We start from the raw sequence: 12,971 nt of genomic DNA, 5'->3' as shown, positions 1-12,971 counted from the left end.
AATTTGAATAAGGTTATCTAACATCAGTTATCAAATTAATTTTTGTTCTCATTCATTAGATTAAAATACCTTATGGTGCTTATTAATAAGCCCTTATTATTTGCTCTCATTCAGAGTCTTTTCTATGAATGTGTTCTTTATACATTGTTATATGGAACTCTTTAAGGATTTTTAAAATTTTTATTTAATTATTGACTATACGTATCTACTAATTAAAAATAAGATGGTCAGATGTTCATTGTGTATAAATAATATGTTGTTATTTCACATATATTTTATCAGTGTTAACAAAGCTTTCTTTGGTATACCTTCCAGGTGACATTTGCAGACAGAAAAGGTAAACTGTCAAGGAATTCATACCATTTGGTACCTGTTATTTGGACCAAGTTAAGGAGTTTTTGATTTTTCAGATCAACTGTTAACAGAAAATGAAAAGTAGTGTGGCTCAGATAAAAGTAAGTGTTTGAAATTTGTAATTATAAATTATTTGTAATCAGTTACCTGCCCTTTAATCAAAAAATGTATTTATAGAATTAGGACATTAGAACACAACAGTAGGGTGGCATCATACAAATATCTAACTTACTCATTTTTAAATGTACATAAGTGGTCAGATGGAAGCAATAGTGTGCAAGAGGACAAGTGAGAGAACCTACAGGATGTGTGTGTTCGTGTGTGTGTCCATGTGCATGTATGCACATATATGTATCATTGCACAAATCAAGAAAGTACATGTGAATGAGCACATGCAAAAGAAAAATAAGTAACAGGCAGGGAATTCCACGATTCTTCTTAAAGAGCATAGTTTCCTGAGTGAGCATGAAATGGAAGACAAGTATGTCCTTCCTCAGTTAATCATAATTTCTGCATGTCCATGTACAAGTGCACCTTTCATTGGATATTTTATATGCATAAACAAGCTCTTTATGCTGTCTTTTAGACATTATACACTCATTTGTTGAACAAATATTCACCAAATTCTTACTATGTCCCAGTGACTTCTAAACACTTTAGGTAAAATGGTGAACAAAACAGAAATCCTTGGTCTCATGGAGTTTGCATTCTAGTGGGAGAAGACAAAATAAATGATGAACTTACTCCATAAATAATTTATATGGTATGGTACAGTGTTAATAGCTAGACTCATGCTGCAGACAAAGGAAATACGGTAAGGTTGATCATTAGCATTGAAGACTGGAATTTTTGATAGGGAGGGCCACTGAAAAGGTAGCCATTTGAGCAGACACTTGAGGATATGAGTAAGTTAGCCATGCAAATAACTAGAAGAGTATGCCAGGCAGAGGGAACAGCAAGTATATAAAGACAAAGAGTCTAGTGTGACTGAGGCATTATTATAAGAAAAGCAAAATAGTAGATGTGCAGTCAGAGCAGAAAAGGAAGCAGTAACTCCGACTACTTTCAGAACTGTTCCTCTTCCTATCAGTGGACATTGCAGGAGAGCACACCATTCCACTTCTTTTCAACTGCACAGATCTACAAGCAGACATATCACTCTGTGGGTCTTGGAGTCTGTGAAGGGGAAGGTGTATTTTTATTTAATTCCAAATCTAGGCACTGCTCCCTTCCTTTATCCTCCACCAGCTCTTTACCCCTAAACTTCCTTCTTTAAAGAGAACCAGTAGACTGAGCTTAACAGTAGACAGCAGGTGCTAGGCCTGGTGCCTGGTCAGTGTTTAATAAACTGAACTGGTAGACTTACAGACTGAGGCAGGCTCAGCTGCCATCTCTTCTAAATTCTGGCAATTGTGATACTGTCGAGTATAAGGCTTGGTAGACCCCCAGCCCCTGCTTGCGTATCTCTTTTGGGAGTTGCTCACTGTCTCAAGCTAGAACCATCTGTCAGTAGATATATTGTTCTGAAATCTGCCTCTTTGGGACTTGTACTCTTTGGTCCAAAGGCACTTAAGCAGTTACCTTATTGCGGGCCTAGTAGGTAGCAGACTGTGCTAAGAGCTGGGGCCATAAGGAAAGAGGAAACCTGTGTGGAACTGGCCGTTGATTGAGCCAGAGGAGACGAGCACTCAGATGTAGCTGGATACTTTTTACACAGAGAGAAGTGTTGAGTCATTTCAGAATCCTCTTCCTGCTCTTCTTGTACTGTGCTTCTCCACCTTTACCTGCTGTAGTCCCAGTGGGTCCTCAGTGGCTTCCCCCCAGCCTAGGAGTGGGCATCACCAGTCAGCATGCCCTTCAGGCAGAGGAGCTCAGCTCTCTCTGCCAGTTCTGTCCAGTTGGCCTCCCTTTCTCCATCCTGTTAGCCACAGGCAGGCCTTCTAGCTGGTGGGGCCCATTTTTACCTCAGGTGAAGCTCAGGTCTTCCCCCTTGATGTTCTGAGGACTGGTCTGCTAGGTTCGGGAGGGTTCAGCTGAGGATCCCTCGTTTTTTCCGTTGAGCCTTACTAGCAATTTCCTTAGCTGTCAAGAATCAAGTTTCCTTCTTGTTCCAGCCCTTCTACTCCTTACTTTTAAAGACTGGTTCCCTGAGCCTAATGGATACTCAGAGGTCTGGACTCAGGCTCCCTGCTCCACTTACCTTCTCATACTGCTTGCTGTCTGTATATTGTTAGAAATTATAGGTAACCACATGGTGTAAACATTTGTTTTTGCCTAATGAACAGCTTAGAGAATTTTTATTTATTTAATTTTTAAGAGGATTTTTAAAGGTAATTTTGACAGTATATTATTTTCAACACCACTCTGACTCATAATCTGAACTCTATGGTAAAGGAAATAGGAAAATTCAGGTTATTATTTGGATGACATTTCCAAATGATTTTTTTCCCTCAGTGAAATCCTGTTCATCTACCAAAGCCCAGTTCAAATCCCCCTCTCCCCACAGTGATCCCTCAGTATTCAGTTTTTGTTCCCTACTCAGGATGTCCTGTTAGCACTTCTTTGTGTGCCACTCACGTTAACTTAATCATATTTACAAAATCCTGATTCACGACTTCAATATTTTTGGTTTTCCCCCCTTGCTTACAACAGATGTTGCGGAGATGTGTTAGAAATCATTAGTACAGAACTGAGGCCTTCTCCCTAATGTAATCAAAATAATTGCTGTGCCTTGTAAAAGAAAAAGTAGACTGCAGTTTTGTTCTCTGTCCCCCAGCTCCTTCCTCTCCTCTTCCAATTCTTCCTCCTTTTTCTTCCCTTTTTCTCTGTTGCTCTCTCAAGAATATATAATCTGATTTATTTAATTGTGGAAATCTTCACAGCCACCTTTCTACCATAAAATCAAAAGTTCCTTGAGGGTTTTTCCTATCTTATATTCTCTGGACTATCTACACAGGAAAGGTTGCCTTATAATAAATGATCAGTAAATACTATGTTTGGTGTTGCCATGAATCGAATGAATTTTGTGCTCCATATCTGATTTGAGATCTTGATGTCAAGTTTCATGGATACCTATGCCCTACATATTAAATAATTTTACTTCATGATGTTGCTAAGTGAAGTAATTTTTAAAGCTTTCTCTTATATATGTTAGAAACAGGATTTTAAGATGGTTGCATTCAGTATAAGATAGCGGCTACCATAATTTACAAATTAGGATCACATGCCTGTTTACCTACATTAGATCAGTCTAGTTTGTATATACTATTAGAAAAATTCAATAGTTAATGAGACTGTCAGCTTTATGATAGATAATGGTAGACTCAAACTTCTGTTAGTCATAAAATAAGAGGAAGTTGGAGCTTGTTTACATTTCTATGCAGTATAAGTTTCTATTTTTAAATGTTTCTTTTTTCCCATTAAAGAGACAACCATGTAATTATGCAGAAAAAGTTGCTCATTATTTGATTTCCTTTTCCTCAGAATTTTTTTCTTTTTCTTAGATTTTAAGGTAATGTTACTTTTAAAAAATAGGCTATTTTCCCTTTCTTATAATTAGGTTAGTTAAAATTATTTTAATCCTAAAAAAAAAAAAAGCTGGTCAATATGAATGTTCACCAGTGATATAAAAAATTTACCTATTTACAGAGATAAATATTTTGGCTTCTTAACTGTATTTGGATTTTTAAATTAGGATTTGTTCTAAAACTGGATGGTTCATGTCTCTGTCTCCTGTGACATTGGTCTTCAGTTTCATGTTACAGTGAAGCTACTTATTTGTATATCTGTTATTTTTCAAAGGATTTGGCATAGGAGCTCTCTGATGAATCATGTTTTCAAATCTGTAGAGCCTCACATAGTGCCATACATATCAGACATTAAACAGTATTTCCTGAAAATAAAAATGAATTTTCATAACTGTAGTAGGGTCAGTTTCTTCTAGCTGTTTATTTTATCCAGATTTAGTAACCTCGACTAAAGTGGTTTTTATAAGCCAAAGTAGATTCGGGGAGATAAAAAACTTCGATATAACCACAGAAGTGAACTCTTCTTGCTAGAAGACATCTGGCCCTTAGTCGTGTTTTTCACCAAGAGAAAGTGTTTATAAAAATGACATTCTGTATATTTAAAACTTATTACATAGGCATAAAGTATCAACGAAGTGGCATCGAAAACTTGGGAATTACTTTCTTCTACTTGAATATTTTTTGGTTAAAAATACAGTGAAAACAGACCTCTACCACAGTATTTACCTTGGAGGGCCTGAAAATTTTGTTTTATATACTATTTCGATAAAAAATTATTCTTATGATTAAAAAAAAAGTTTTGAAATAATTTGTAAAGCACTTCCAATTTTCTGAGGTGTTTCATTTTCTGTATGTTTTTAACGTAATTTTTTAAATGCCCCCTCTCCTTTTTTTTCCCCTTGAAAGCATTCTTCTGGTCATGACAGAAGGGAAAACTATAATTCCTATCAAAGAACGTCCTCTCCAGAAGACAGGTAAATAATTTTATGTGCTCCTGCAATTTAAATATTTTTAATAAGTCTAAAAAATTAATTTAACTCTTTGGTTCCTCAATTTAGGGTGAACAGTTTCTTTTTGATGGTTTTGTAATATTGAATAAGCTTCAGGACAAATCATTCTTAAATGACTGTTTTGGGGTTTCTAGTAAAAAGTTTAGATTTTATCTAATTTTGGAGGTGAGAATAATTTCAGCATGTCAAATACTACATAAAAGTTTTATAAAATGAATACTAAATGAAACACTAAATGAAAGTTTATAAAATGGAAAAGTGAGTTGAAATCATATTTTGAAGTGCTGCTTTTACTGTTACTACTATCCTTTACATAGCTCTTTATAGATTTCAGAATTTTTTTATATATTATCATATCTTTTGATTATGTTAAAAGATCTAGAAATATTACTATTAATGTTCATCAGTCATTTATAGTAGTACTTCAGTTATTTCACTTAGTGAGCTATGACCATTAAAAATAATTTATGAAGGAGAAGCATCCTCTAAACTTTCTTTCAGTGGTCTCATTGCTTCCTTACCCCAAATGTACTTTTTTCTTATTGCACTCTATTGTCTCTAAAAACTTTTGTTTCATGGGCATTGAGTTAATTGTCATCATTTGTAACTGCTTAGTACCTTTTGCCAGTCACCTACTTTCTGTCTTAAAAAAACACACAACTCTTCACACGCACAGACACACTTGTATATGTGTATGTCTATTTGTTACATAAATTAATTGTAATGTGTACTGTTGACCCCTGAATAGCCTGGGCTTTAGAGGCTGACACCCTCCGTAGTTGAAAATCTGCACATAACTTTCAACTCCCCAAAAGCGTAACTACTAATATTCTGCTGTTGACCAGGAACCTTACTGGTAACATAAACAGTCAACTAATATTTTTTTATGTTACCTGTATTATATACTCTGTTCTTGCAATGAAGTAAGCTTGAGTAAAGAAAATGTTATTAATAAAATCATAGGGAAGAGAAAAATACATTTATAATACTCTGCTCTCTTAGAAAAGATTCAGTGAACCCAAACGATTCGAACCCCCACAATTCAAACTCACAGTTAAAAAGTTAACTGTATATAAACTATAAATTACTATGTATATTACTATACTAATATACTATGTATATTATTATATTATGTGTGTACCTATTTAACTTCTCTTAAGATTCTCTGACTTTATGGATATTTAAAGTTCAAATGGTAAAAAAAAAAAAAAAAAAAAAAAAATAAAGTTCAAATGGTAGATCTCTACTGTCATCCTGTTTGCTAATTTCAATCTCTTTTCACTGCTATTCAGTAAAACAGGTTCAAGAATAAAAGCTGATTTTTTTTTTTTTTTTTTTTGGATGTCTTTTGGAGTGAATTAAACTGATCTTTACGGAGGCCAGCCAATGACACTGGTCTCATTTGTTCATTGCTTTGATAAAATGAGCCAACTAGTCAAAAGGGGTCATTTCATTTGCAGGGTGAGCTTTGTTCATGCTAACTGTATATGATACCCAGTTATGCATCTTTTACTTAAGACAATATGAATCGGGATGACAGGTTTGGTTTTGTGAACGCCAGTGGTTGTTTTGTGGACAAGCTGAAGGCTTTTATAATCAAGAGTAAATGAAGGGTGTCAACAAAATAAGCTGTTTGTTAAAACCAGTTTGATATAAAACGTTGTTTAGTCAGAGTTGCTTTAACATTACCAATATATGATTTTCCTAAGTATTTATAACATAGTAATTTTCATCATATAACTTTGGTGTTATTTTTTGTTAGATATGCAGAACAAGAAAGATCCCCACGGGATAGAGATTACTTTGATTACAGCAGGTCAGACTATGAGCATTCAAGAAGAGGACGTTCTTATGATGGTAGTGTGGAATCACGGTTAGTATTGGAAACTTTAACTATAGAAAAATCATATTTGTTTAAATATTCTTTACACTTCTTAAAAAGAAAACAGTAATAATAGCAACTAGCATTAAATGCGTGTTCTTGTGCCACGCTTTCTAATAGGTACTTCATGTGAATTAACTCCTTATTTTAGTAAATACATGAAGTAGATACTGTTGTGTGTTTTATAGATGAAGAAACTGTGGCATAGAGGACATAGAGGATTTAAGTCATGTATTTGTGTTTTAGAAGCATGTCCGTGGCAAGTCCAGGTCTATCTGACATTGAGCCTAACCTCTTATTCATTATATGGTACTGTACTGCATGAGGAGTTGGCAATGTGAGTTTTTGAGATTCTTTACTGAATGAAAGTTGTTTATAAGATGTAGAATGCTCGAGATTTACTTCCTATGTGTTGGCACTGGGACACTGAAAATTAAGTTACCAATCTAGTTTTTATCTAAACACAAATTATTCTTTTTTGAGCCTTGGAGAATTTGACTACCCACCCTGGTAGTCATTCAGTTTCAAAAATGTGTCTTCCATAAAATTGTTCACAAAGGTCTGTATCCTTTTGATGCCTCCCTCGTATTAGCCACTCCATGCCTACCAAGACTATACCCCCACTAAAATGTTTATAAAATTCCTCAGTAGTTTGGAGCTAATCTCATTATTTAATATCTGCAGCCTAAATTTTCTTCTCACTACTTACTTTCTAATATATACCCAAAACTAAAATGTTAGCTTAAATTAACCTCCAAATGCCAGGCTCATCTTCCATCACTGTAATGACCCCTCATAAGAACCAAATACTGCCACCATAATTGGTGAACTAGGCAATCTGCAGTTTTTCTCAAATGCTGTTAAAACTCTTACAAACTAGATACTATCTTTCACAATTTACAAATTTTTAAAAAGTGGGTTTGAAGTGATTACGTAACTTACCTGAGGTTGCAGTTGCCTATCTGGTAGACAATGAAAGTGGGATTTGAACTCAATTTTGACTCCAAGGCCTATTTTTTTCTTCTATAATCTCTATTATTTCATTGTAACTGTTTTGGGTCCTATGTATATAGATAAGTCTCATTTGATCCATACAGTCACTCTGTGAAGTGAGCAGGCTGTGTACTATGTAGAAAATAAAAGCTAAAAGTGTGAAAGCACTGGAAAAGAAATATTTCTTTTTAGACTTGAAGAAGCCTCTATTACTTCTGCACTCTAAAGGAACAAACAGGGAAATTGTAAAGATGCAATTTTATCAGCCAGCTAACAGTCTTACCTAGTATTTCTCAGAAGAATCCTAACCAAAGATAGTAAATCCCTGCTGTAGTTCCTCTCTTGGAACATACTATAAGAAGCAACTCAGTTGCAAATCAGTGCCTAGATTTCAGTGGACCTGCCTTTGTGACTAATTGGGATGTCTATTTGGAACCACTTTTTTCCCTTTTGTTCACTCTGTCTTCATGAATACAATGGTATAGTTAAGTTTCAAAAAAGCTCCTCTGAATCTCGGTGGCTAGGTGATTGTGTTTCTCTCTTTGTAAGTTGTATTACTATGTACAGCTAAGTGGACAAACTCTTCTTTCAGGAAAGATAGCACAAAAGCAAGAATTTACTTTTCCCTGTTCTTGATTGTTTCAGAAAATAAGACCTTGATTGTTTTTAAAATGTTAGCTTAAGAAAGGATATTCTCCTACAATATTAGGGAAGAGTTATAGCTAGAAAATAGTTGATTTTTTTTTTCACATTGTCTCAAATAACCAGATGCTTCTGATATTCTAGGATTTTAAATGCCAGTTCTATCAAGAAATAATTTCAGACATTACAGTTTTTTAGGTCATTTTTACTCCTAGGTTGCCATTATAGGAGATAAACTCTGGTTTCTTTATATAGCTTATCGTGTACATCGCGGGCTAAATTATCTTCTTAAAACACTGTTTTCAAAAAAATAAAAATAAAAATAAAAAAATAAAAAATAAAAAAATTTAAAAAAACACTGTTTTCATGTCACTCACTATCACACTCAAACTATTAATGATTCCCTATCAACTCCATTATAAAAAACTTAGTCTTTTGCTTGGCTTTTAATATCTCACAGTCTGACTCGAACTCAACTACCATTATACATAATTTTTGTTTCCTGACTATACTGCTTATTAGCTTGAACAGCCCTGCTCACTTTTTAGTAGTTATTCTGTTTTCCACTAGTTGCAGAATGCCTGCCTTCCTCTTCCACCTTCCCACCCTTGCCCCAGTATAAATTCTGTCAAACCTTATAGCCCTGGTTTAAGTTACATTTTTACTATGAAGCACTTCCTCATCATTCCAAACCACATTCCCTTGTCTGAATTTGTGGCCTGCAAATGGCCTCACTCATTTGGTATGCAGCTTATTTAAGAATGTAATTTATATTGCCTTTTCTCCCAGAAGTAGGGACCGAGAAAAACGGAGAGAAAGAGAAAGAGATACGGATCGTAAAAGGTCGCGGAAATCCCCAACTCCTGGGAGAAGAAGCCCAGAACCATCAGTAACCCAGACTTCCTCTACTCAGGATGAACCTACTGCAAAGAAGAAGAAAGATGAGCTGGATCCTCTTCTTACTCGTACAGGGGGAGCATATATTCCTCCTGCAAAGCTCAGGATGATGCAAGAGCAGATTACAGATAAAAACAGGCATGTCAATATCACTAAGTACACAAGGCAATGATACCCTGATTGAAAAAAAGTCAACTATGGTCTGAATTAACCTTGGCTATTCAGTTTGTATCATTAGTCCCTAGTGGTAGAGACTTCAAATTAGATTTCTCTTCTTTATTCCATAGCTCTTTTGGAACTCTGCTTGCCCTGACATAGCTCAACTTCTTTATTTTTTTGCATGAATAAGTCAAAAAGATTTGAATAAAGATGTTTTATTTTTATTATTTTCAAGCTATTCCTTTTAAAGTTGTATACATGCCTTTTAGTAGTGTCCATTTTTCATAGATGATCAAGAGTATTATTGATAATTTTAGAATTAAAGTCAATCTTTCCAATTGTACCAAACCAGGAGATGGCTAATTTTTTCTGTAAAAAGACAGACAATAAATATTGTAGGGTTGTGCGGTGTTCTCTGTTGCGGAGACTCGACTCTGCTGTAGTAATGAATACAGCCTTAGATAATATGTAAACAAATGAGTGTAGCTCTGTCCCATTGAAGTTTTATTTACAAAAACGGGCTGTGGGCTGCATTTGGGTCATGGATGTAGTTTGCCAACCCCTATACTAATCTATGAAGTGAACTTGACTATGAAATGAAGTTGAATTTTCTCTACTATATACTTTTGTAGGCTGTACCATCCTAGACTGTAATTTAAGTCCATCAAAATTCATATATGAACATTCACCCTCAAAATACCTTCGCTTCCTTTTCAAGGTAATTGAGATGAGAGGAGCTATGTATGAAAGTATAGCTAAGTTTTCAAGACCTTTTTCTCTAGTGGAATGAGAGGATAATTACAATAAGTATGGTCCAAGATTGAAATGGTCACTCAGTTGCCAGTTGGGTAATAAAAGGATTGGGATAGAAGGTAAGCTACACTTTAAGAAAAATATTTCCAAGTGAGAAAGAATATTCCCACATTTTTCATAGATATTTTAATGGCAACTTGAAAGTAGTTGAGACTCTTATATAAATGAAATCTAAATTTACTTCGTGAATTAGCTTGAAGTAGAAATGTTTCTTCATATTTATATGAAGTATGAATATTTGAAATAAAATTTTTAAAATTTATGAGCTAGAAAGGGACATTAGATAACATTAAATTTAAAACTAATTAGTAAGTTTCTCCGTATGTGTCCTATTCCAGTGCATGAAAGTGATGCCTGCAGTGTTATGCTTAGAAGGGATTTGAGATGGATTCTTGGTTAGTAGGAGCTTCATGAGCTCTTAGGAGAAGGCAGGAGGGGCGGCATTAATGAAAGGGTCATTGTCTCCAAACCAGGCCAAAACAATCCTAATTGAAAAGACCAGAAACATTGTTAGTAAGTCAAGTCTTACTACCTTATAAATAAAATGGGTGGAGAAGAGTCCCCGGTATATGTGATTTTACACAGATTCCTCAGAGATAATTTTATATATAATTTAAATTTGCTCATGTTTGTAAAAGGGACAAGGATAAGTAGAAGTCTCTTAAGAAAAGTCTATAGACTGCTTTTAGTAGATACTAGGTCAGGGAAATTGTAGACTTCTTAATTAGGAAGTACAATTGTACTTGATTATATATATATTTTTAACCGAAGTTTAATAGAGATTGTGATTATGTATCAGCAATCTTATTATTTAGGGTAGTTGTTAAGCCATTGATCTTTATTTCTCAAATAGAAGCATACCAAAAGGTTAAGGTTGAGGGTTTCTGGAAGTGTTGCACCCACCTCAGATGCAGGAGTACATGATCTATAGGGAATTTAAAAACAATATAATTTTAACTGCAAGTCAGTCTGCTTTTTGCCCTTAGTGTCTGCTGAGAACAATGTCAGTGATAAAATACTCTTCCCCACTAGGGCAGACTGCTCTCACCACCTCTCCCTTGGAATACTGCTCCAGAACAAGGATTCTTAACCTACAGACCTTCAGAAGGTCAATAAGTAGAATTTAGGCAATCCATGAATGTAAATGGAAAGAAAAAAATTGCTGCCTTATTTTTACTTATCTCTAAAATTTAGCATTTCTCTCAGGAATGTAGGCACTAGATCGTGGTATTAAGACTATTCACTGCAAATATTCTTTATGACCATGCTACTTGGAAATTAAGTTATTAGGCCTGCCACCACTTCTTGTCATTTAATGTGTTAAGAAACACATAGTATATTATATCAAACTTTTTTCTCCTCATGCTTTGAAAACTATTTGAATAAGATTGGTATCCTTTGTAATCTTACATATTTATATATATGTTATTCTAAAAAGTCCTTCAGCTTCACTAGACTGCTAGAGAAATATAAGGAAGAAAGAAAAGATTTTCTGCAACTGAAATCATACTCCACAGAGAAATAAATATAAAAACCATAAAAAAAACCAAACAAACATATGAACTATAGATCCTTAAAAGACCTTAGGTGTTACTAAGTTCAACCTAAACAAACCCATCTAGGCTAAATTATTTACCTAAGATCTAAGTTAAAAAAACAACCCATACAGATGTGGGACTACTGCCTAAAGGAGAGGTTCTTTAAAATGCAACAGTCTTGGGGATCCCTGGGTGGCTCAGCGGTTTAGCACCTGCCTTCGGTCCAGAGCGTGATCCTGGAGTCCCGGGATCAAGTCCCATATCGGGCTCCCTGCATGGAGCCTGCTTCTCCCTCTGCCTGTGTCTCTGCCTCTCTGTCTGTGTCTCTCATGAGTAAATAAAATCTTAAAAAAAAAAAGTACAAGAGACTTTCGGTCCCATGATTTCCATGTGACTTTCCCTTTTCCTATAATTCTTACCATTTCTTTACAGTTTAAAATATTTAATTTTGTGTCATACTTTTGTGAGAAAAGATATAAGAAAAAAATCTTTTTATGGTTTGTATTTGGATATTTCATATTACAAATTTTTTTTAAATGGTCATTTTAAAATATTTAAAGACAATTTTAACTAAATGAGGTGTTATAATGTAAAAGAAGTATGTATTGAATCTAATGAATGTTATAATTTGCAATATACATAGACATAAGAATAAAACATTCTTACATATCCTTATATAATTTTATTATGTTACTAAAGAGAAGTGATCTGTAGATGAGTATATGTACAGAACATTAAATACAGGTTTAGGTATTAATACAGTTCATATATTTTGCTGCACTTTGAGGTCATTTTGTGAAGATAATGTTAAAAACAAAGGAAATCTAAGTTTTATGTTCTTATTATACTCTCTGGTTATTGTAATTGTTAACTAAGTTTTCATCTTTATTAAAATCAATTCTTTTTAGCTTAGCGTACCAGAGGATGAGCTGGGAGGCCCTAAAGAAGTCAATCAATGGTCTTATCAATAAAGTCAACATTTCTAACATAGGTATTATTATTCAAGAACTTCTTCAGGAAAATATAGTTAGAGGAAGGTAAGCATCAGCTGATTTATAGTGTTTATGTAACAATTTTTCAAATGAGCATAATAGCTACGTGACTAATAATCATTGATTTGTTCTACTTCAGTAGTAATTGAGCATGATTATTTAAA

At 34.3% G+C, this 12,971-nt stretch overlaps 1 protein-coding gene across 11 annotated transcripts in view; it reads left to right on the top strand.

The window, feature by feature from the left end:
• CWC22 (CWC22 spliceosome associated protein homolog) overlaps window positions 1-12,971 on the top strand; it is a 59,311-nt gene that overhangs the window by 17,768 nt on the left and 28,572 nt on the right. For 8 of the 11 annotated variants that reach the window (XM_035696406.2, XM_025460373.3, XM_049106369.1 and 5 more), the window contains 5 exons: window positions 316-455; window positions 4,788-4,855; window positions 6,654-6,764; window positions 9,198-9,443; window positions 12,724-12,852. In XM_035696406.2, the coding sequence (XP_035552299.1) occupies window positions 429-455; window positions 4,788-4,855; window positions 6,654-6,764; window positions 9,198-9,443; window positions 12,724-12,852 (581 nt within the window). In that variant the 5' untranslated portion in view covers window positions 316-428. The other 3 variants (XM_049106371.1, XM_025460379.3, XM_025460380.3) reach the window with 3 other exon arrangements.

Source organism: Canis lupus, chromosome 36 (assembly GCF_003254725.2).
Source record: "Canis lupus dingo isolate Sandy chromosome 36, ASM325472v2, whole genome shotgun sequence".
Lineage (NCBI taxonomy): Eukaryota > Metazoa > Chordata > Mammalia > Carnivora > Canidae > Canis > Canis lupus.
Note: the sequence above shows the minus strand (reverse complement) of the source record. Positions and strands in the feature narration are given on the sequence as shown.